The sequence below is a fragment of the Sinocyclocheilus anshuiensis genome, unplaced genomic scaffold (genome assembly GCF_001515605.1).
Source record: "Sinocyclocheilus anshuiensis isolate Anshui unplaced genomic scaffold, SAMN03320099.WGS_v1.1 scaffold185, whole genome shotgun sequence".
Taxonomy (NCBI): Eukaryota; Metazoa; Chordata; class Actinopteri; order Cypriniformes; family Cyprinidae; genus Sinocyclocheilus; species Sinocyclocheilus anshuiensis.
Window position 1 is genome coordinate 1,674,280 of NW_015539887.1, and position 22,515 is coordinate 1,696,794.

At 35.9% G+C, this 22,515-nt stretch overlaps 1 protein-coding gene across 1 annotated transcript in view; it reads left to right on the forward strand.

The window, feature by feature from the left end:
- Window positions 1–22,515, forward strand: part of fhod3b (formin homology 2 domain containing 3b) — a 207,723-nt gene that overhangs the window by 26,533 nt on the left and 158,675 nt on the right. The window contains exon 3 of the mRNA XM_016482239.1: window positions 9,305–9,369. Within this exon, the coding sequence (XP_016337725.1) occupies window positions 9,305–9,369 (65 nt within the window). The remainder of the gene's footprint in view (window positions 1–9,304; window positions 9,370–22,515) is intronic.

Sequence of the window (22,515 nt, forward strand, 5' to 3'; positions counted from 1 at the left end):
CTGCAATATAACAAAGAGTGAAAAATTGAAGGGGGTCTGAATACTTTCCGTACCCACTGTATATATATATATTAGAAAAATAAAAATGATAATATTGTTTATTTAAAATAAATTAAACAATATATTTTTGTTAAAATATTATTTTTTTTAAATATATTTTTTAATTTACAAGTTTATAATTCAATAACATAGTTTATGATTACAAGTTTATATGCTTCCAAGACTATTACAAGTTGTAATTTCAACAAAATGTTACCCAACCAGCTAAAATTACAAGTTTAACTCCATAGTTAAAAACTTTTTAAAATCGTTATATAAATTTATAAATAAAGTGAGAAAAAATAAAATATAAATATTAGATGAAAATGCAAATTAGAAATGTTGTCATGGCAGCTACACTGTAAAAATTATTTATCAGAGAATATATTATTTATATCAAAGTTGAAAATAAAAAGATTATTGAAGTATGTTTGACAAGAAAATACTATTTCGAAATGCTTTTTACTTCAAATTTGACTTCAATGTTTAATTTAATTTTACTTGCTGTTTCTTTGTAATTATTTGTGGAATTTACTAGCAATTTCTGACTGAAAATTGTTACATTAAAGTACTAAAATTATTAAAACTAAAATTGGAATAAAATAAAAGCTAAAAATGGCAAAATCACATAATTAAAAATATGAAATAAATTAAGCTAAAATATAAAAATGCTAATTTGTAAAATTACATACTATAATAATATATAAATAATACTAAAATAAGTTTACAAGATCTAAAAAAAGTTATACAAGTTATATAAAAGTATAACTAAAAGTTATGTAAAATTTATACAAGATCTAAAACATATGCACATTGGTGAAAGAATGTAGAAGATATAGTGATAAAACAACACTGGGAGAAGATGGGAAAAGTGACAATTCTGTCGACTCAAAACTCTTTCATATCACTGGCCCTTAAGCCCAGAACTCTGTTTTAATTAGAAGAAAACGGTTAACATTAATAAATAAATGTGTCCAAAATCTCACTTTCTTTAAATATTGAAACCTCTCCTATTCTCTCTCCCTCTTGCTTTCTCTGTCGTCTTATATTTTTCTTGAACTCGTTTTTTTTCCTGGCCGATGTGCCGGAGGAGCTGTTGTCGGACTCGGTTAGCCTCTGGCTCTGGAGAAACGCCTAGTTCTTTTAATGGGAACGCTTCAAATATTTGTGCGGATTACATGGATAGAGGGGTAGGAGGCTGCTCAGCTGGACCGCTGGATTTTTTTTTATTGCTGAAGTAAATGACAGGCACAGGAGCTGTGGTCGAAAGTGTGGAAACACTGAGGTGCCGTGTATGTGTTACTATGATCTCTGTTTTTAGAGAGTCTTATGAATAGATTGACAGGTGATAGTACTTCTGCAGCTTTTTGTAAATTTACGGTGCTTCAAGCTAAATCTAGTTTACGTGAATAATATATAAAAAGGCTCTGTGGAATTTCAGCACCACCAGTGGCACAAAATGGTACTGCAGAATTAATTGTTTTCAAACAGGTTTCCTTTCCAACTTGGGCCAGTTGAGCCAATATTGCATGCCCAAAACAAACCAGATGAGTGTGATTTGTAAGTAAATCATTCAGACCATCTTTGTTATCACTATACTTTACATTTTTTCATCAATGTACATATGTTTTTATGTCTTAAACGTTTGGTTTTCTGTGATGTTTTAAACCTTTGTATGGACCGTATGATACTCCCATGCTGCTGTTGTGTCCTTTTTGAAGCTCAAAGCTTCAGTCAATAATTGTAATTGCATGGAAAAGTGCATGGACTAATGTCTTCAGAATGTTACATTTTGTTTTCCATAGAAAAGAAAAAGAAGCGTAAGAGTAAGTAAATGATGTCAAATTCTGTATTTTTTGTAAACTATTCCTTTTTTTTCTTGAGAAATACTTGAGAAGTGCTGGTCCATAAATGCACCAGGTGCTCAGAAACTTAATTTCTAGCTTATTTGCTGAGTCATATCTGTTCCAAGAGGACTTGTATAGTCTGCTGTTAATTGCACTATAGGCAAATGGTTGTTTTTGAACCAGGTCCAAGTATGCAGGAGGTAAACGTTACCTGTCGGCAATGGGTCTTCTCTCTGTAATTTTCTCCCTCTCCATTTTTCCCTCCTTTTGTGTCTTTATTGGACTTCATAGTGTGATATTCCATAAACAGGCGGGTAGTGAGGAGTCAAAGTTGGTTAGACTGGCATGACTCCACAGACCCAGGAGAGACTGCATGGGGCCAGGATCAGGGTTTATAAGGCGTTTGGGAGTAAATAAAGAGCAGAGCGCTGTGCTAGCTCATCTCAGAGGTCTGAGTCTGCTTTAAATTTCAACTTTCCCCACAGACAAGCATTTGTTATGATGGTCTGTTAAGGGGTTGTGATGATTAACCTGCAGAGGTTAGGTTTGTTAATTCATTTGCCAGAGTAGAGTCCTGAATACAGTATCCCTCGCTCACGCTCTCTGCCAGAGACTTTAATCAGGATACAGTATACAGTATTTAATTGGTCACGAATGTACATAAAGAGGCTGTGAGGGATTGAAGCAAAAGTCAGTTTTGCATTTGGGAGGTGGAGGAACCCTATGATTTGGAGACAATCTTGGTAACTGGAAAAATTGAGTGGTACTTTGTCTTAATTGATGCATCTTGTAGCCTAAATACAGTATCTATATGTGTTGAGTTTTCTATAACTTGATTTTCAACATTTCAGTGAACTTTACCTCAGATTGAAACCTTGGCACCAAAACTTTGATTTTCTTTATTTTAAAGGTATAGTTCACCAAGAAATGAAAAATTGCTGAACATTTTCTCACCCTCTGGCCATCCAAGATGTAGAAGAAATAGTTTTTTCATCAGAAGTAGTGGTTAACCGGATCGTAGTTGATCCGTGATTCATACGGACCAACCACCACGGTTCGGCACGCATGTGATCCGCGGATTAATTGCAAAATTTAACCATAATAGAATGAAAGTTTATCAATTGTACGTGTTTACACACACAAGGCGAAATGGAACTCGATTCATTACTCGAGTGCTGTTTTCTATCACAGCCGCACAAACATGAAGCTCGCACACGCAGAGAGGCGCGTTTGACTGCGTGCGAAAACCGAACTGAACCATCTTTCTTATCTCATTTACTCCTTGCCTTTGATGCATATACACATAACATTATGACAAAATACCGATCTCAACAATCATTGTGGCAAATGCAGTCTGTTGTGTCTTAAGTGAACGAGAACAGCTGAGAAAGAAATCGGATGTGTATCATTAGGCTATATTGGATCCATACACCAGGTCTTAAAGGGGCAGCAGCCTAATAATACCTGCTGCTGTCATTATGCTCATCAAACCACAAAACACGTTTTTGACAAAGATGAATCTATTTTTTTATTTATACAGTGAACACTATGCAGTTTTATTTTACACTTAATTATTACATTTCTGTATCTGAATACTACCGACCTTATTTGTAAAATTGTTCTGTTGTATTTATCTATGCTTGTAATTTGTGTAGCTGTAATGTGGTGTTTTGGGTTTTGTTTCATGTTCATGTTTTCCATGTCTTTTATTTTGTAATTGTTTCATGGTCCCTGTTTGTGTCATGCTTCCCTTGCCCTCATGTATTCATGCCATTGGTTCCCCTGTTCATTGTGTCATGTTCTGATTGGTTGTCTTAGTCATGTGTCTTGTTTCCCATTGGTTTGTTCTTGTCATGTGACCCTCTTGTTTCCTATAAGTAGCTTCATGTTCCCATTGTGCCCTTGAATGGATGATTCGAATCATCCACTGAAGGCGAGTTGAAGTGAGAACCCAAGTGCAGCTTTATTTACAGTGATCCAAACATCCAAACATAATCCGAGACTTGACTTGACATGAACAGGAAACAAAACCCAAAACACCACATTACAGTAGCCTATTTGTTCTTATTTTTACTGGCTGTTCACTTGTCTCTTTTATAATGTTTGAACTTTCTTAGGCTAAGAGTTTTTGCTGTGGTATGGTACTTATGGAAAGCAAAGTTACAGATTTTTTTTTTCTTGCTGATCCGAAAAACAATCCTATCCGTGGCTCAAAAACCGTAATATGATCCGAACCGTGAGATTTGTGATTCGTTGAACCACTAATCAGAAGAGATTTGGAGAAATTTAGCATTACATCACTTGCTCACCAGTGGATCCTCTGCAGTGAATGGGTGCCGTCAGAATGAGTCCAAACAGCTGATAAAAACATCACAATAATCCAAAAGTAATCCTATGACCAATTAATGTCTTGTGAAGTGAAAAACTGTGTGTTTGTAGGAAACAATTACAATTAAAAACCATTATAAAGACTTTTTAACTTCAAGCCATAGCTTTCGACTAAAATATGAGTCCTTTAACCATAGTATTACCTTCTACCTAATATGTAATCTTTGCATTACTCAATATTGTTGTATCTTTAATAGCAGGCATGAAGTTACAGCTTGCCACTAGATATATAAATATGGAAGAATAATTTGTATTGTAACAAAATGTAAAATTTTGAGTGGGTACATTTGCTAAATGGATAGGTTGTGGGTTTGAATCCCAGGCAGTAAACTGATAAACATGCTGATAACATGCTGATAACATGCTTTTCTTGAATGCACTGTAAGTTATTTTGGCTAAAAGTTTCCAGTTGCCAGTTGAATTAAATTTTGCAGAACTCTATTACAGATTGTTAATGCTAGATTATTAATGCCAAATCAACAGATTTCTTGCTTATCGACTGGTTTTTGGACTACCCATTTACATCTACTGTCAGTGCAACAGTGTTTTATCTGTCGTCTTATGCAACATAGCTGCTGCGAAAGGTCTCTTCATGCTTGTGAAATTCTAATGTCAGGATAATTTGTCTTGGATAAGCTTAATGAGGCTATCTGTGTCTTTTGCTGGTGTTACGTGGCCGATGTTGGAGACACTTTCTCCTTTTGGCCCCAAACAGATCTCAGGTTGCAGGGGCTAGTCTGTTTCACAAAGCTGGGCACGTTTGTCTGGGTAACTCAAATCATTGGGCCATGAGCTGTGGAAAAAGACTGAGTCATCCGGCTGCAGATCTTCTCTCCAGCGGAGCTGTGCTCTGGGAAATGGCGTGGACAGCAGTGCAGGATGATACACGCTATGTCAGCCGTACCGCATGTGCTAGACCGTCCACAGCCATGTAGTCGCTTGGCAGGCACCCACATGCAGAAATTCTCACAGTATCAAGCCAAGACGAAAAGCCAAGACATACAGCTTCACCCTCAGAATCCAGTTCTCCTGCGCGTTTCTCCATTTTGCTCCAGAAATACAAAAATTGGATTCCTCTGGGTATCTCATGCGTATTCTTAGACTCACCGTTTAATTTGATAATGAGCATGTAGGGCGCTGTAGAGTACGGTTATGGTTAGTAGCCAGGCTAATGTTACTGGCAAGTTCATTATGAAATAGATCCAGTTACTCATTAGCTTCAATGGCAGAAAGATTAAGTTGCAAGTGTTGTCAAGTTGCTTTAGTTAAAGTTGTGCAGACAGATGCTGTCTGTGTCTGTTGATTTTTATGTGTCTCTGGCCTATAGCCATGGGCCCGTATTTTATATTTAGAAAATTGCACACTTCAAAATGACATGAAAAAAATGTAGATGACGTATTAGAAAAATTGTTTATTTTTTTTAAAAACTTTTATCACTCTATATTACGGTATTGCATTACATTACAAAATAGGTTAAAATGTAAAATATAGTTCTGGGGGCTGTTTCATAAAGGACGCTTAGAAAAGCTGGGATTAAAGTCCAAAACCTGGTTATTCTTATTGCACGCTTATTCTTAAGCAGCCCTTAATGTCAATCATGGATCATATCGATCCACCATTGCAAACAGCAAATATATTTGTGCTGTTTAATGCATTTGAGACGTTGTGTTTTCCAAAGTGCAGGACTGACAAGTCACAGGTATATTCTCCATTTGTAAATGTTAGAAAGTCATGCAAATATATCCTTTTTTTTGTCAGGTGTGGGCGAGGCTTATGCGAGTGAACGAGCGCATGCGTGCTAAACAGACTGAGTGCAATAGAATCAACCCTCTACATTGCGAGTAAATCACTCGCATATGCGACTAAATCTTACTCTGGGCGACTAAATGACTCTGCAGGACATGGAGGCGCCAGCGCGAGCACTTGCTTTTTTTTGTAAGAACAGCGGAAACTTAAAAATACGCCGTCATTTTTGCTCATAAAGGTAATAGTATACATCATTCGGAACTGCAAAGGGTCTGCTTGTATTTTTCAATTGCCAAGGTGTCCGTAGAGGGCTGAGAATAATAGCACAATACTTCGGAGTAAAATATACATTCTGTTAAAATATTTGTTATTGGACATTAAATGTGACACATGTAGAATTTTAAACCTACATATAAGTGTACGTTTGAATGATAGCAGTAACTGTAAATCAAATGTAAGGTAGCTAATACAGCTCTAATAACTAGTTCAAATGTGTTAATGTGTATTCCTCTTACTAGTTAAAATGTACTCTGTTTTCTATCATTTATTTCATTTTAACTTTTTAATTTAGTGCTTTAAAGAGCAATTTTAGATATGTAATGTTTTAATATTCTACTAATAACCATAAAAGGTACAGCTGTCAAAAAACCATGAAAAGCTGCATGGCTAGAAACGGCTGATCAACTGAATGTGCAAGTAGCAACTATGTTAAAATGTTTTCATATATCTTAAAACTGTTATTATTAATCTTAAGCACAATATAGTTGTATAGTTAAATATAGTTGATTGTAGCCTATATTTGTATTTATTAGATTTATTATTTAAGTTGCATTTTTTTGTATACTTGTATTTTTGGACTGATAATAAAGTCCAATGATTGTATGTGTGAGAGTCATTGCATTCCTATTGGTCAGAGCTCAGCTTAGCCTGACAGTTAGCCTGCTCTTGACCAGATTAGTTTCCCAGCATAATTTGCCACAGTGACTGAGCTTGAGCTATGGTAAATTTGCTTTATGAAACCAAATCAAGTGACAATAAATCAGACTAACTGATAAAAGCCTGTATTATTTGGTAAACTTGTTTTATGAAACAGCCCCCTGGTAACTAAACTAAACTAAACTAAACTAAACTAAACTAAACTAAACTAAACTAAACTAAACTAAACTAAACTAAACTAAACTAAACTAAACTAAACTAAACTAAACTAAACTAAACTAAACTAAACTAAACTAAACTAAACTAAACTAAACTAAACTAAACTAAACTAAACTAAACTAAACTAAACTAAACTAAACTAAACTAAACTAAACTAAACTAAACTAAACTATAAAACACCAGAATAAATAATTTTTTTTGAATGTATTTTAAAATTTTCTATATATTTAATTGAATTTAAAATAATATATATTTTTGTAAATAACTGGTCGTTTTGGAGACTGAAGGTAGGTAATCACTTATGGAGATGCCCCGATCTGTGGCATGTTGCCAACAAGACCAGACATCAAACTTTCATTGTATAACCTGTACAATGCTGCATTTGTTTACAGGTCTCTGTGTTGCTGTCCTGCTTTCGGGAAGCAAACCTGCGGTATCATATGCTGTAGGTTTGAGGAAGTCAATCTTTTAGAAGAAAAATATCTTTTCTCCAATCTCCACGAGTTTCTGTTTTGTCTGCATTTCTTTACTGTGTTGCTTCTTGTCCACCTTATGTGTTTATCTCATGTCTGGTAAATGGAGGCTTCAGCCCACACGGATGTTACTACAGAGTCATTGCCGATCTGGATTGCGGTTGGTCAACTTGTTCTAAAGCTGAGCGTTAAGCATCCATCCATCTCCTCCAACTCAAATGCAGCTGCATCTCATTCCATTGTGTGTTTACTTCCAGTTATTCATGAGACAGACAGATCCTCCTTTCATCAGGCCTGATAATCTATGGAAGAGACGGGGGTCGGGTCTGTGCCCGTACTCGTCCGTCACACTTTAATATGGATGGCGTGACCTACATGTCATCCCCACAGCCACCTCTGCTCTCCAGGTCAGGGGGATTCTGGACGATATCTGACCCTTTTTTCACAACATGCCTCTCTTCACCCACTCAGTCCGTCCAGTTTCTCCCTCCCATGAGTCACTTGGCAGTTAGTAGTAAGTCACAGGAAGTCAGTTGGATTTTTACTGTCTTTTGGAGCTCAAGGCCACACATGGTTTTAGTCTCTCAAGACTTTAGAAGCTTAATTCACCTGACCTAAATATACAGTAAGAGCAGATGCAACACAGAATCAGGCTTCTGGTGTAAACAGATGTGCTGTGGAACATTAATTCACCTTCACAAGTGTATATAAATAAGGTTGGTTGCTTTGTGTTGTGTTAAAAAGCTCTCCTATATATGGAGTTCCAAATGAATGTTTGGGAGAAGCTTGTTTGTATATTGATCAATCATAACACAAGGTTGTTTAACTTACTGTACTCCTGTGATAATTTATCTAGCATTTGATTCATGATTTACTGGTTTTCAATTCGTTACTAAACTGAGTGTTTTTGTTTTGCTTTGTTTGGCTTTGCTTTCTTTGTTTTTTGTTTTTGTATAATTTTACTTTGTTTTGTTTTTTGTTCAATGTTTGTTTTTGCTTTTACTTTGTATTGCTTTTGCTGTTTAGTTTAGTTTTTGTTTGTTTTGTTTCACTTTTTGTTTTTGCATTTTTACTGTGTTGCTTTTGTTTTGTTTTGCCTTTTGTTTCGTTCTTGCTTTTGCTTTGTTTTGATTTTGTTTTGTTTTCTTTCATTTGCTTTGTTTTGCTCCGTTTCATTTTTATTTTTGCTTTTTTACTTTGTGTTGCTTTTGCTATGTTTTGTTTTATTGTGTTTTGCTTTGCTTTATTTGTTTTTTATTGTTTCGCTTTGTTTTGCTTTTTGTAAAAAATTTAGAAAAATATAATCAGTCATCTAAATATCACAACATGAAAGTAACATGACTACTTTTACCAAATGTTGCAATTATTTGTCTATGTATATATCTTAAATATTGTAATGTAATGTAATGAATCATGATTTATTTGTTTCTTTGAATATGAATTAGCAGGATTTTTAATCAATGCACTGAGAAAACAGTTTGACAGTTAAAAAGTGCACTAAATTCATATATTCGTAAAGAGAAACCATACTTTGGTCCATCATATGGATATACGGTCTATATCATATCATATCGTCAAACATAGCTCTGTAAATTTTTTAACATTTATTAGATTTTCAGCAGGATGATCTCTTGTTTTGTTTTGTTTTTTCTTTAGGAGAGGAAAAAAGCACAGTATTATCCTGAGAACACAGCTGTCTGTCAGAGTCCATGCCAGCATAGGTGAGTAACAAGATGCCTTTGCGCTTCAAATAAACTATAAATGGTGAGAAAAACATTTAGTACTCAGTCTTCACCCTTTAAAATTTCTGGCTTAGTCAGCAGATTCTGGGTGCATTAGATTGTTTAGGAATTCTTTTCTCATTTGTTGCTTGTTTGATGACGGATGTGTAAATTATACGTACCGAAGCCCCTGCTTGATTTTTACTGTGTGGTAAAGTTTTCCTGTTGCTAATAGGCCCTCACGCCACAACGTTTATGATCTAGTTTAAATATGTTCCATGCTTGATTTCTCAATCGATATAAAACAGCTAATGCAGCAACTTTATATGAATGCCAGGGTAATGCTTCACACACACACACACACACACACACACACCTCAGCTTGTGTCAAGTATATTGGAGTTTTAAAACATTAAAATCTAATTCTGTTTTGGTTAGAAGGCTTTTTTAAATTTATAATGTGTGTGATTAGTTTTAAAAACACTCACAAATATGCCATGGTAACATCTTCCTGCCAGAATATAAAAAAAAGAATAACTGTAGCATGTTTGGACTCACATTATATTGCATAGTTACTGTATATTTCTTCACAATCTCGTTGTTTATCTCATGTCCCTAAACCCTGTTGACAGAATCAGGCTTCATTACCTCCGTAAGCCTTATCCCAGATTAACATCTGTGTCATTGTGTGGAAGCAGGACGGCTATGGCTATCTCTGTGTCACGAAGGATTAAGTGTCACAGACAGTACCCACAAAACCCATTAAACATATAAACCGTGTAGTTTCTCTGGAAGTTTACTATGTAACTCACTTCAGAGGTTTATGTTACCCCTGTGACTCTTAGTCTCAGACAGCACACCCACGAAACACAGTATATGGACCGTCTGATGCTCACTGGACATAAAAATGGCTTTTATCAGTGTGCTTGAAAGTTATGTTTTACAAGTTACCAGGCTGCCACAGTAGCTGGGTTTCCATCTGCTAGTATTAGTTTTTTTTTTTTAAAGAAAACAAGCAGTAAATGAATAGAGTGCAAGTCTAAAAGGGACAATTTTTTTTAAAGAATAGAATTAGAATAGAGAGTGCTAGAGTCTTGAAGATGCTCGGATTGAGTTGGGCAGGTCATTCCACCAGGAGGGAACATTTAATTTAAAAGTCCGTGAAAGTGATTTTGTGCCTCTTTGGGATGGCACAATAAAGCACCGTTCACTTGCAGAACGCAAGCTTCTAGAGGGCACATAATCTGAAGTAATGAATTTAGGTAAAGGGGTGCAGAGCCAGTGGGGGTTTTGGTTTTGTAGGCAAACATTAATGCCTTGAACTTTATGCGAGCAGCTATTGGTAGCCAGTGCAAATTGATAAACAGAGGTGTGATGTGCATTCTTTTTGGCTCATTAAAAATTAAACTTGCTGCCTCGTGCACTGCAAAGTGTTTATATATATATATATATGACATTTTATATATATGTCACATTTTTTGGATGATTCTTGAACACACACAGACAGACAGATGTTATTGGGGAAGTTGTGGCCTAATGGTTAGAGAGTCGGACTCATAACCCAAAGGTTGTGGGTTCGAGTCTCGTACCGGCAGGGATTGTAGGTGGGGGGAGTGAATGTACAGTGCTCTCTCCCACCTTCAATACCATGACTGAGGTGCCCTTGAGCAATGCAGCGTAGCAGATCTATTCCGCCAAGACCAAATACATTAACATTGTCATGTACATTACCATGCCAATCCCTCCGAGAGTTGTCATGACAGAAATGTAGTTAGTTAACAAATGGAATGTAGTAATTTAAGTAATGGAATGTAATATTAATGTAGTAATGTTAACAAATGAAACCTTATTCTAAAGTGTTACTGAAAATGTAAATATTTTTAGAAAATAATATTTAACAGTTTTTACCTGTGAAGTGCACTTTTTTATTTAACAGGCCTAAAAAAATTGAGTTTTTTTTAACTCAAATTTTATGACATCAAATATTTCGAAAGATTCAAAGTTTTGTTTGAGATACTAGCACACCTTTATTTAAGCTTTTAAAGTGATCTGATTTCACATTTACCCACCCTTAAACATCCTCTACAACTGCGGTTGGCTGCTTTACATATCAGTCAGTTGGCTTTTTCATGTCTAAATGGGCGGTTCTTTGTTGGAATAATCCGCAATGTGGACCAGACTTCATGCCGACAGTCAAACGTCTAAGTGATTCACTATCGTTGTCTACAGGAACTGGTAGTCGGTGTTTAAGACAAGTGTGTGTCTGTAGCGAGCAGTATAAACTTAGTGGCATGCTGCACTGCAGCCAAGCACACGTGGCTCGTACGGTTTTCCCTCTCCAGACTGCAGGGGAAAATATATCCGTCAGCCTGCAAAAGCCATTAAGCTTAGAACTGTCAGATTTTAATTTGTACGTTTTGCAAAAGTGTTATTTAAGGGTACCAGGGACAAAAATTGCCCAATGAAAGAAGTGCAGTTATCTCTCACAGTCAACTCAATTTACCGATCCTGCGTGCCTGACGGATTGCGGCACCGTTTGGGAACTCCAAAGCTGTTCTGCTAGGGGTATTTTGGTCCAAAAATAAAGTTGCTGAAACTCCTGGCAAGGTCTGAGAATCTGTTGAGAGAGATTTTACGAACCAGACCTGCTCAGACACCTGCCTGCGAGTAATTTTCCCTTTCGCTCTCTCGCAATTTGCAAACCATGAAAGAGGGCAGCAGCTTAGCAAAAGTACCTCTAGTAGCAAACCCTTCCGAGAAGCTTCACCTATCAACAGCTCTGAACGTTTGCTTGTTGATTTGTGTCTTGATAACCTGCTTTGAGTCACTACGTTGTTTGTCTCTGTGGAATCAATGTTCCATATCTATGATTTAAACCCATATGGAAAGAGCAGCTTGATAAGAGAACCACTATGCTCTGCAGATGTTGCCTTGCCTCTCTTGTTGAATTTTTTTCTTGCCATTCTATCCTCTGTCCCGGGACCTGTCCTAAACCACGCTGCATTCCTTGTAGCAATGATGGGATCGCTTTTCTGACCAGCTGTGTGCTTGTGTGATTGAAGGCCAATTTGGGTCAAAGGTGGGAGGTAAGGGCTGGGTAAGACTCTCTCTCGCTCTCTAAGCGGATGACCCAAGATGACAGCTGCTGCTCTTCAGGCTTAATGTGTCTCTCCGTTTTTGTGAGCAGGACGACTATTTTGAATGAGTTTTGTTGTGTATTTGCAGTTTTCATTAGATTTTTAGTTTGTTTTAGCGACATTTTGTGATTTTTTAAATTAGTTAGTTTTTTCAAGATATTTTAATTATGCTTCATTTTTATTTATGCTTCATATATATTTTTTATTTTATTTTAGTACTTCAACCTATTTTATTTCAGTTAGTTGCCAATGCAACATTTCATATTTTCATTGTTTATTTAATTTAATTTAATTTAATTTTATTTATTTTAATGAAAAGATGTTTTAATAGTTTTAGTTTTGGTTAACAATAACAATACTGGTTAATGTTAATAAAATATTTTTAAAACATGCTTTGTGGTTTACATTGTTTTTGAATGAAGAAAATAATCAGTTTCAACTTTCAAATTGATCAGCCACTTATTACTGACTATTTATTGTCTTTTTGAAGCAGTGTTTACTTAATTGTAAATTTGTTTTCATGTATTATTTATTTATAATTATTAATCCACATTAATGTTTAAATAGTTTAAAGCTGAACGTATTCAAATCAAATTCGATTTTGTTGTTGCACTGAAATTGGTAATTTCACTTTTGGATTTAAATTTGGTATGGTAGACTAGTGTAAACACTCGATGTATATTGTGTTCAAAATAAATTCAAAGATTAAATTAATCCATTTTGCATGATTTTTATTTGCACATTCTTTATCAAAGAACTAGTATGCACCGAGGTGGTGCTAAAATTGGTCCTGAAATGGTTTATTTATTTTTTCCAGTTAGATCAATTACAGCCTTATATTTGTCACTGCATTTGAACTTTAAGAGTTAAAATCAACTGCAGTTTATGACTGCAGGTTTTATGTGATGTCAGTCATGTATTGTTAATCATGCATCATCATAATTGGTGCCAAATAATTTGATCCACTGATCCTGATAGAACAACTATTTTCTTGCACTTGTCTGGGCTCATTAGCAAAACCTTTTGCACTTGTGCAGTTAAGCCTGATTTATATTTTCCATGTCCATGCTGACCGCTTCATTAAATGACAGGAGTGTTTGGCTACTGCTGTGGCTACTGCTGTGCCCAGTATGAGCTCAATGACCTCAATGTTTTGACTGTCCATCATTATTATTATGGGAAGTTACATGGGTCAACTATGTAAGCTTGAGTCTAATGGGTTCTAGACCAGGGTTTTTAAAAACATTTTGTTGCCAAGGACCCCCAAATGTGAAGGGTATCCCTTGTGAGTGGTCCCATTCTGAAAATGTAAAGGCGGTTACATTTCTTTTTTTTTTGTATGATGAGAAAGTCGTATTATAAAGACAAAAAGTAATTATTTCCAAAATTAAATAATTTACTTTTACTTTGTCATTTAACTAAAGCAAAATGTTGAAATATGTTAAAATATTATTTAAAAGTATTCACAGTTTAAGTAGAAATTTTCATTTCTTTTTATTAAAAAATCCATACATACAAAGAAAACAATACAAATAAGTGCAGAAATTAAGGCCCTGTCCACACGAACGTGGTTACTTTTAAAACCGCAGCCTTTTCTATGCTGTTTGGCCGTTCGTCCACACGCAAACACAGCACCAGGTCACTAAAACCGAACATTTTTGAAAATGCCTGCCAGGGTGAAGATTTTCAAAAACTCCGGTTGCAGTGTTATCGTGTAGACAGCGAAACCGGAGTTTTTGGCTTGTGACGTCGGAGCCTGCGCTGTTATCTCTGCCTACTGCAAACTTTTTCAGGCTTCTGATTGGCCAATGTGTCTTTACGGTGGAGATTATATTGCCACCTGTTGGTTTGGCATGCTCTTGACAGTGCTTCATAGCATGCGTTTGCATTTTCATGTGGACGGAGATTTTTTTAAAAACGGAAGGAAAAACTTCTTAAACTTAAAAAACTTAAAAAAAAAAAAAATAGCCATGTACGTGTGGACATGGCCTAAGTTCTGTGTAATAAAGTGGAATGACACAGGGAAAAAGTATTGAACACATGAAGAAATGGAGGTGCAAAAAGGCATGGAAAGCCAAGACACCAACAGAAATCTATCAGTAATTATAAAGCAATTCTGCCCCTTGTCAGTGGAAATTAATATTAGCTGGTTTAGTCCCAACAGATGGCCTATAAAAAGGTGTCACACAAAACTTCTTAAACTTAAAAAACTTAAAAAAAAAAAAAATAGCCATGTACGTGTGGACATGGCCTAAGTTCTGTGTAATAAAGTGGAATGACACAGGGAAAAAGTATTGAACACATGAAGAAATGGAGGTGCAAAAAGGCATGGAAAGCCAAGACACCAACAGAAATCTATCAGTAATTATAAAGCAATTCTGCCCCTTGTCAGTGGAAATTAATATTAGCTGGTTTAGTCCCAACAGATGGCCTATAAAAAGGTGTCACACAAGAAACATTTCATGATGGGTAAAAGCAAAGAGCTCTCTCAAGGCCTTCACAACCTTATTACTGCAAAACTGATGGCATTGGTTACAGAAGGATTTCTACTTCTGAATGTTCCAGTGAGCACTGTTGGGGCCATAATCCGGAAGTGGAAAGAACATAATTTCACCTTAAACCAGACCAGGTGCTCCTCGCAAAATTTCTGACAGAGCAGTGAAAAAAATTATCAGAAGAGTTGTCTAAGAGCCAAGGACCACTTGTGGAGATCTTCAGAAAGACCTGGAATTAGCAGGTACAATTGTTTCAAAGAAAACAATAAGTAATGCACTCAACCGCCGTGGCCTGTATGCACGCTCACCAGGTAAGGCTCTATTGCTGAAGAAAAAGCATGTTGAAGCTCGTTTAAAGTTTGCTGCACCACATTTAGACAAGCCTGTGATCAAACAAGGGTGGACATTCCAGCGAGACAATGATGCCAAACACACAGCCAAGGAAACTCTCAATTTGTTTCAGCAAAAGAAAGTAAAGCTGCTAGAATGGCCCAGCCAATCACCTGACTTGAATCCAAACCTGAGCAATGCATGCAACTAGTTTCTCCAGACAGAAGGCGTCTTGAAGCTGTCATTAACAACAAAGGCTTTTGTACTAAGTATTAAATACATTTCAGTAAGCGTGTTCAATACTTTTTCCTTGGGTCATTCCATTTTATTACACAGAACTTGATTTCTGAACCTATTTGTTTAGTTTTCTTTGTATGTATGGATTACTTGGGTTGTTACTTGCATCGTGCCGCGTAAACATAAAACTATGTCTGCATTTGTGATCGGAGAAACGACAAACAACAAGTGCTATTCTACACTGCTCAAAACTCGCATTTTTTTGTGTTTCTGATGAACAAATCATCAGTAGCAAATTCTTTAAATATGAAAACGTACTTACAGACTGTGAGTCAGAACTGCCGGCATTGTAGTCTACTCTCTTAGGAAACAGTCCTCTATAAAATGCGCTGCACACATCTGAATATTTGGGTTGAACTGTTCATGAAAATCAGTCATTGCTGAGTATAGTTTGGGAAAATATGCACTTTTGCATATGCCTTGTCAAATAGTAAATGGGCAATATTTTTAAGCCAGTGACATGCAATCTGCAAATTATTAACTAGAAATATTTTTTTAGATTCATGGTCCTGAGAAATGTAACGAATTCCAATTCAAGGAATGACTGAAAAAAAATGAAGGAATAATTAGGTTTTTGGCTTCTGGTGTGATGAAAATATGTTCCTGGCTCTCATTATTACTCTTTTTGTGTAAGCTGGAAGCAGATCTTGTTGAAAAAGGTGTCCAGGGTGGATGTTCTTTCAATTAGTGATTATGTAACAGTCAAATGCTGCTAATGCACTCATCACACCTATAAATTGACCAATAAAAAGCTCTGGCCACATTTGATTTGAGTTAGCAGCTTGAAAGGCTGGCATCTGTGGCTCCGTTCCAGTTGTTTCTTTATTGTGCCTCATGTTAAAATGAAGAATCTTGACATTGATACTGCTGGAGCGGGAAAAGATGAATTCTGACTGGAATGTTTCCTGCAGGAAATGCCATGGTAAAACGAACACAACTGTAAAGTCTGTCTTTCTAATTAATGAAATCTGAAACTAGTGACAGTCAGCATCTTGATAATCCATTAGAGAAGATTTGACTTTCTGCCTTTTGTACCTCTGTAGGGAATTAACTAAAAATTAATTATGCCCACTGATAACAGCGTTTGTTTGCACATGATGTGCACATTATTTTAGCACACAGTTTATGTGGAATTATGCAAATCATCTCAAATGCACCCATAAAATATGTGTTTAATGAGATTTGCATGGCACAGTTCGCATTCTTGCAGTTTGTTTCCGTTGCAGCTAGGGTTGCAAAGGGGTGGAAAATTTCCGGAAATTTTCCAAAAATCCCTGGAATATTCCAAAAGATCCTGGAAAGTTTCCAAAATTTCTGGAATATTTTCGAAATTTACTGGAAATGTTCCACCTTTTTGCAACCCTAGTTGCAGCAGACTACTGTGATCTAGCATACTTTACTGGGACTGTATAGCACCTAAATCGGCTTTTCAAAATGTACTTGTGTTTCAAAAAGTCTATTTTAAATTAAATACCTTTTGCCACATGCTTTATTTCAGGTGATAATTAGGCAATGCTAATACCAACAGACTGATAGAGTTTTGTGTAAAAAGGCCAGTTCATATCAAGAATGATAACTGTAATGATAACTTTTTGTAGCATCTACACCAACAGGTGATAACATTCTGTTTATTGTATGCATATGTTGCAGTTACTTCATCTGCCGTTTTTAAAATTGAAAATTTGCTGAACATGTACTCTCTCTTAGGCTATGCAAGATGTAGATGAGTTTGTTTCTTCATAGAAAAAGATTTGTAGAAATGTAAAATTACATCACTTGCTCAACAATAGATCCTCTGCAGTGAATGGGTGCTGTCAGAATGAGAGTCCAAACAGCTGATAAAAACATCACAATAATCCACAAGTAATTCACATGACTCCAGTCCATCAATTAATGTTTTGTAAAGTAAGCTGCATGTTTTTAGGAAACAAATCCATCATTAAGGCATTTTAGCTTTAAACCACAGATTCTCAACAAAATATGAGCCCATAATACAAAATAACGCTTTTCCTAGTAAAAAAGTCCATCTTCTGCTTCTTGTGCTTGATCTGTGTATATTTCTCTCTTGATTCAGACGAGATGGCATTTCCACTGAAGAAAGCAATATTATGGATAGAGGACTCATATTTTAGCTGGAAGAAACTTGATAGCAAATTTTCAGTGAATTTCAAGTCTTTTCAAGTCAATGTATTTTATCATTTAATCATTATCTTGTGTTGTGGGCTTCACTGTTCCCATAGAATTGGGACAAATATTTAAAACTACATAGTTACAGTTACTGTTACAGCTATCATTCTTGGTGTGAATGGGCTTTAAGGCTAAATCTATATGAAATCTATAATGAGCCTAATTTGCATAGATAAGAACTGTGTTTGTATAGTAACAAATGACACTAATGGATTTTATATGCGACACAGTGCCATTTGATTAAACTGGATTGTGTGTGGTTAGTGCCAAAATACTGCACAAAAAAGTGTCTTAGAGTTTAGTGAACAGCACTTCGCAACCGATGAAAACGTTTTATCTACCTTTTTTTCCAAATTGCAACCATATGATCATCCAAATTTAAACAGGACTTCCTGAATGTGGTGACTTAAAGGTCCAAGTATTAACATCAGAGGAAGCTGCATATAAATAATCTGTTTATTCATAAACATGAATGATGAGTCTTTTAGGCTCTTATATGCAGTGCCTGTCATTTAGCGCGTTTGCGGAGAACCTCAGCGGTCAATGGCAATGAGATTTAGCGGTGTGGTAATGTACACAACATAGCTCATGGTTGCTGCAGCAGTCGTGAAAAGCACCAATCACCATCAGATGGCTAATTTTCAGAGCCCAGAAACCCCCGTGCTGCCTGCGAGTAAACCGTGGCTTTCCGACAGGGCATAATCCAGATGCCTTAATCATAGTCGTTTACTCGCACAAACATTTGGCTGCTGAGGAGATGCTTTTGTTGGGCTGATGGAAAGCCTGAGCTCTGGTGCACTTGTTTTTTTTCTGCCGGATGAGCTAATGGTTTATTAAGGTTTGCAGGCTCGGTGTAGATCTTGACACTGATTTGCCATAATCAACGTGTCTGGGAGTCGGGGCTCTATAATTTGAAAACGAGGTCAGACTCCTGATTAAACTCAACGATGCCAACGTGTGGTCCCAATAAAACTGGTCTCCGTTTATTACCATTAGCCCTCGCTGCAAATAAAGACATAATGAATTTTCAAACATGTGAAAGAAATCTGAGGTAATTGTCTCGCACCGGGTTCTGGGGGCATTAGTAACAAGCAGAACCCTAAACAGACCTGATCGTGAGGTGACTTGAGCGGCAAATTTTCACTAGCAACTCGCCCCAATCCCCACCCAAGAGTAATATTTAAAAGCACATTGCGGTTATGGCCAAATTATAGACATATAAGTTAATGGAGGTTGGCATTGTTTAGTGGGTTTTGTGAGCTTGCAGAGTAAATCACTAAATTAGGTCTGGGTTTTGTATAATGTACAGAATACAGTGGAGTAAGTGCTTCATTAGCTATAGAATGCATCATGTCTAGTATGATACAGTACATGTGCTCATTACTGTCTAAACGTTATGTTTTTTTTTTAATGGTTTATGTCAATGTGATATGTTTTCAATTAATACAATGTAAAGTTAGTAAATGAGACACAAAACAATTTACACAAGTCATTTTATTTATTCATTATTCAAGTCATTATTAAGTGCAAATTATTTTTTAAATATAATTTTTTAAAACTTTTTGTTATGCTTGTATAATGTACAGTATGTCTGTCTGTCTCTATTTTGCCATGTTTGTGCCATTAAACATCATATATCTGTTTAAATTTTTGTTTTGTTTTGTTTCTTATTACTTTTGTTTGAGTTTTTTGTGCCATTATTTTTTAGCATAATTATGGTTTTGTTTGCTTTGTTTTGTTTGTGCCATTATTTTTTAGCATAATTATGTTTTTTTGTATGTGTGTATGCTTTTTTGTTTTGTGCCATTATGTTTGGGATAATTGTTTTTTGTTGTTGTTGTTTTTGTGTTTTTTGTTTAGTTTAGTTTGTTGTTTGTTTGTTTGTATTGTTTTCTTTTCTTTTGGGGATTTGCAAGATTCTTTTGGTGAATCGAATTCTTAAACAACACAACACAGACATGCTATAAATGGACACAAATAATTTTAGTGAATTCCTCCCTCTGTTTATAATGAAACATTACAATTCTTTTATCAGCGCTTACGTCTTTCATACAGTTACAGTTATTGCACCAAATGAGATCACTTCATCCGCCCACTCTTTGTGCACGTCCCCATATGACCATCATTCTATACTCTTTCAGAACTTCTACTTTTTTTAACTGTAGATACTCCCTGAGGTCAGTCAGGACAGGCTGATGTTCAAGAAATGACCCATGAACACCACAGAGTAACAGCCTAACCTACAGTTGACAAGCTCTTATAGATTTTTGTCTGTTAAATGAGCTGTAATGGAAACAACTGCTTTCAGTTTACCCTGTGTGATTTGTAGTTAGCTTTGAGTTGTGATTTATGATCCTTTAAAACTTTACATGATGAATTTGTCGCATTTGGCTTATTGTTTGACACTTTGAAACACTCTTGTAGAAAGAAAAGACTCTCAGAGTTGTAAATTTTCAATAATTCCTAGTGCTTTTCCAAGCAGTAAACAATGTTAGAGGAGGAAAAAGCGGCACAATCTAAAGACCTAAACTGAGTTCACCACTCTTGGACCAGTCGTTGCCCTAACTGCTTTTTAATTACGTTGCATTGCTGTTTAGTTTTCCTTTGCTATTTTAATTTTTTTTTTCTTTCCAGAATTGTCATATAAGCGTGGTTGTGTTGAGTCTTGAGTCTGTGTTTGAGATGGTAGATTGAAATTGTGAAAGAACCTGAAGAATTTGTCTTCAAGTGTAATTTTTCCAGGACTCAGGCCTTATTAGTCTTAGCACTCAAATCAAGTTCCTAGGCCTTGAAATCATTTTTTTTTGTATTGAAAAACATGTTGCTCCATATCTTTTCCCAATGTTCTCCTCAAAATGATGTGCAAATATGCAGCAGATTGCTGTCCACAGTTTAAAATCAGCAGGAAACAGTAGTCACCATAGACAGATGTCTCCTGCGGTCATTATCAGCTATATAAATTCTGTGGTAATGTTTCCACTCGCCAGACGTTCAGCATGAGAGATAATGAAAGACATTCATGTCCAATCTTTCACAAACTTTCCTTATCGTAGTCAGATTCGCATCCTTGGCATTGTCAAATGCATACAAGTGTGGAATACAAGTAAAGAGGGACTACAAAAGCCTCATAACAGTGATGCGTTCTCTGCCTCGGCTGGATTTCTGTTTTCTGACAGCCTCAGACTGCTAAAAAATATTCACTTCCAGACAGCTGAAGTCCTACAGCTGATGAAATCAGCAACTCTGACCCAACTCTGAACTCTCACTGCAGGAACGAGAATGAATTGTGTCACTAATTGAAGTAATTCCGAGTAAGTACACATATGTCTTTAAAGAATGCATTATCCCTGAGTTGTAGTTTATTGCTAACTGCTATTTGATAAACATCTTCAAAAGAGCGGATTTTAAATTATGAACCATGAAAACATCTGCTGAATATCATTCTAGCATCTGACAGGGAACAACAGAGATGTATTGCAAATGAGAATATGCTCTAAAAATGACATCTTCCAGATGTAAACACACTGAATAGACATCTGGATGCTGTATGTGTGCGATTAGGGTTGATAAAATATATTTTTCATAGAGATGGATGGATGTACATGTGGAAGTGTGTGTGTGTGTGTGTGCTAAAGAACAAAGTGTAAAGGGCGAATTCAGTTGAACCATATTTCAGCATAAACCCCTGTTTCTTTTTCACTCGCAATCTAGTTTAAGCAGGTGTGAAATGTTGAAACAGCGCTGTGCCATGAATATTGAAATTAAGTATTTCTTTTCAGCAGAAACATGCAGACTTCTATGTAGCCTAAATTAGGATTAGTATGTGTCTTTTTTGTAAAATTCAACACGATTTGCCTTTAATAATCCATGTTAGTTTACAGCAGAAAAAGTCAGCATGGCTGCTGTGGTTATTACTGTGTCATTCATTAGAATTGTATTTATTCCATACTCACACAAAATTATAATTTTGATGAGGTTTTCACACAGGGTACCCAAGGGACACAGGAGGGGTTTTTAGAAAGTCTGTGGAATAGTGTGATAAAATAAATAAATGATTAAATAAATAAACAAAAGTTTAAAATGCCAATCAATCAATCAATCAATCAATCAATAAAATATATAAATAAATATATTATGTTTTATATTTAATCTTAATCTTTTATTTTAGCATAATTATGTTTTTCCGGGTGTGTGTTCACGGTGTGTGTGTGTTTGTTCACTACTCACTGCTGTGTGTGTGTGCACTTGGATGGGTGAAATGCAGAGCACAAATTCCGAGTATGGAACCATACTTGCCACATGTCACCTCATGTCCTCATGTCTTCTTTTGTTTTGTTTTGTTTTGTTTTGTTTGTGCCATTATGTTTGGCATAATTATGTTTTTTATGTGTGGTTCTGTGTTTTGTTTTGTGCCATTATGTTAGGCATAATTTAGTTTTTAGTTTTTGTTTAGTTTAGTTTTTTTTTTGTTTGTTTGTTTTGTATTGTTGTTGTTTTTTGGGGGATTTGCAAGAAAAAGATACAGTGTTAAAGGGATAGTTCACCCCCCCAAAAAAAATGTTTTGTCATCATGTACTGCGTTTGTTTTTCCTCGTCTTTTTGAAAGTTGTTGTTTCCTGGTTTTCCCCCCCCGCGGCGATGGAAATTGCCGCTCGCGTCGCCGCCCTAGCTCGCCTCGATCTCCCCTTCTACGAGTACGC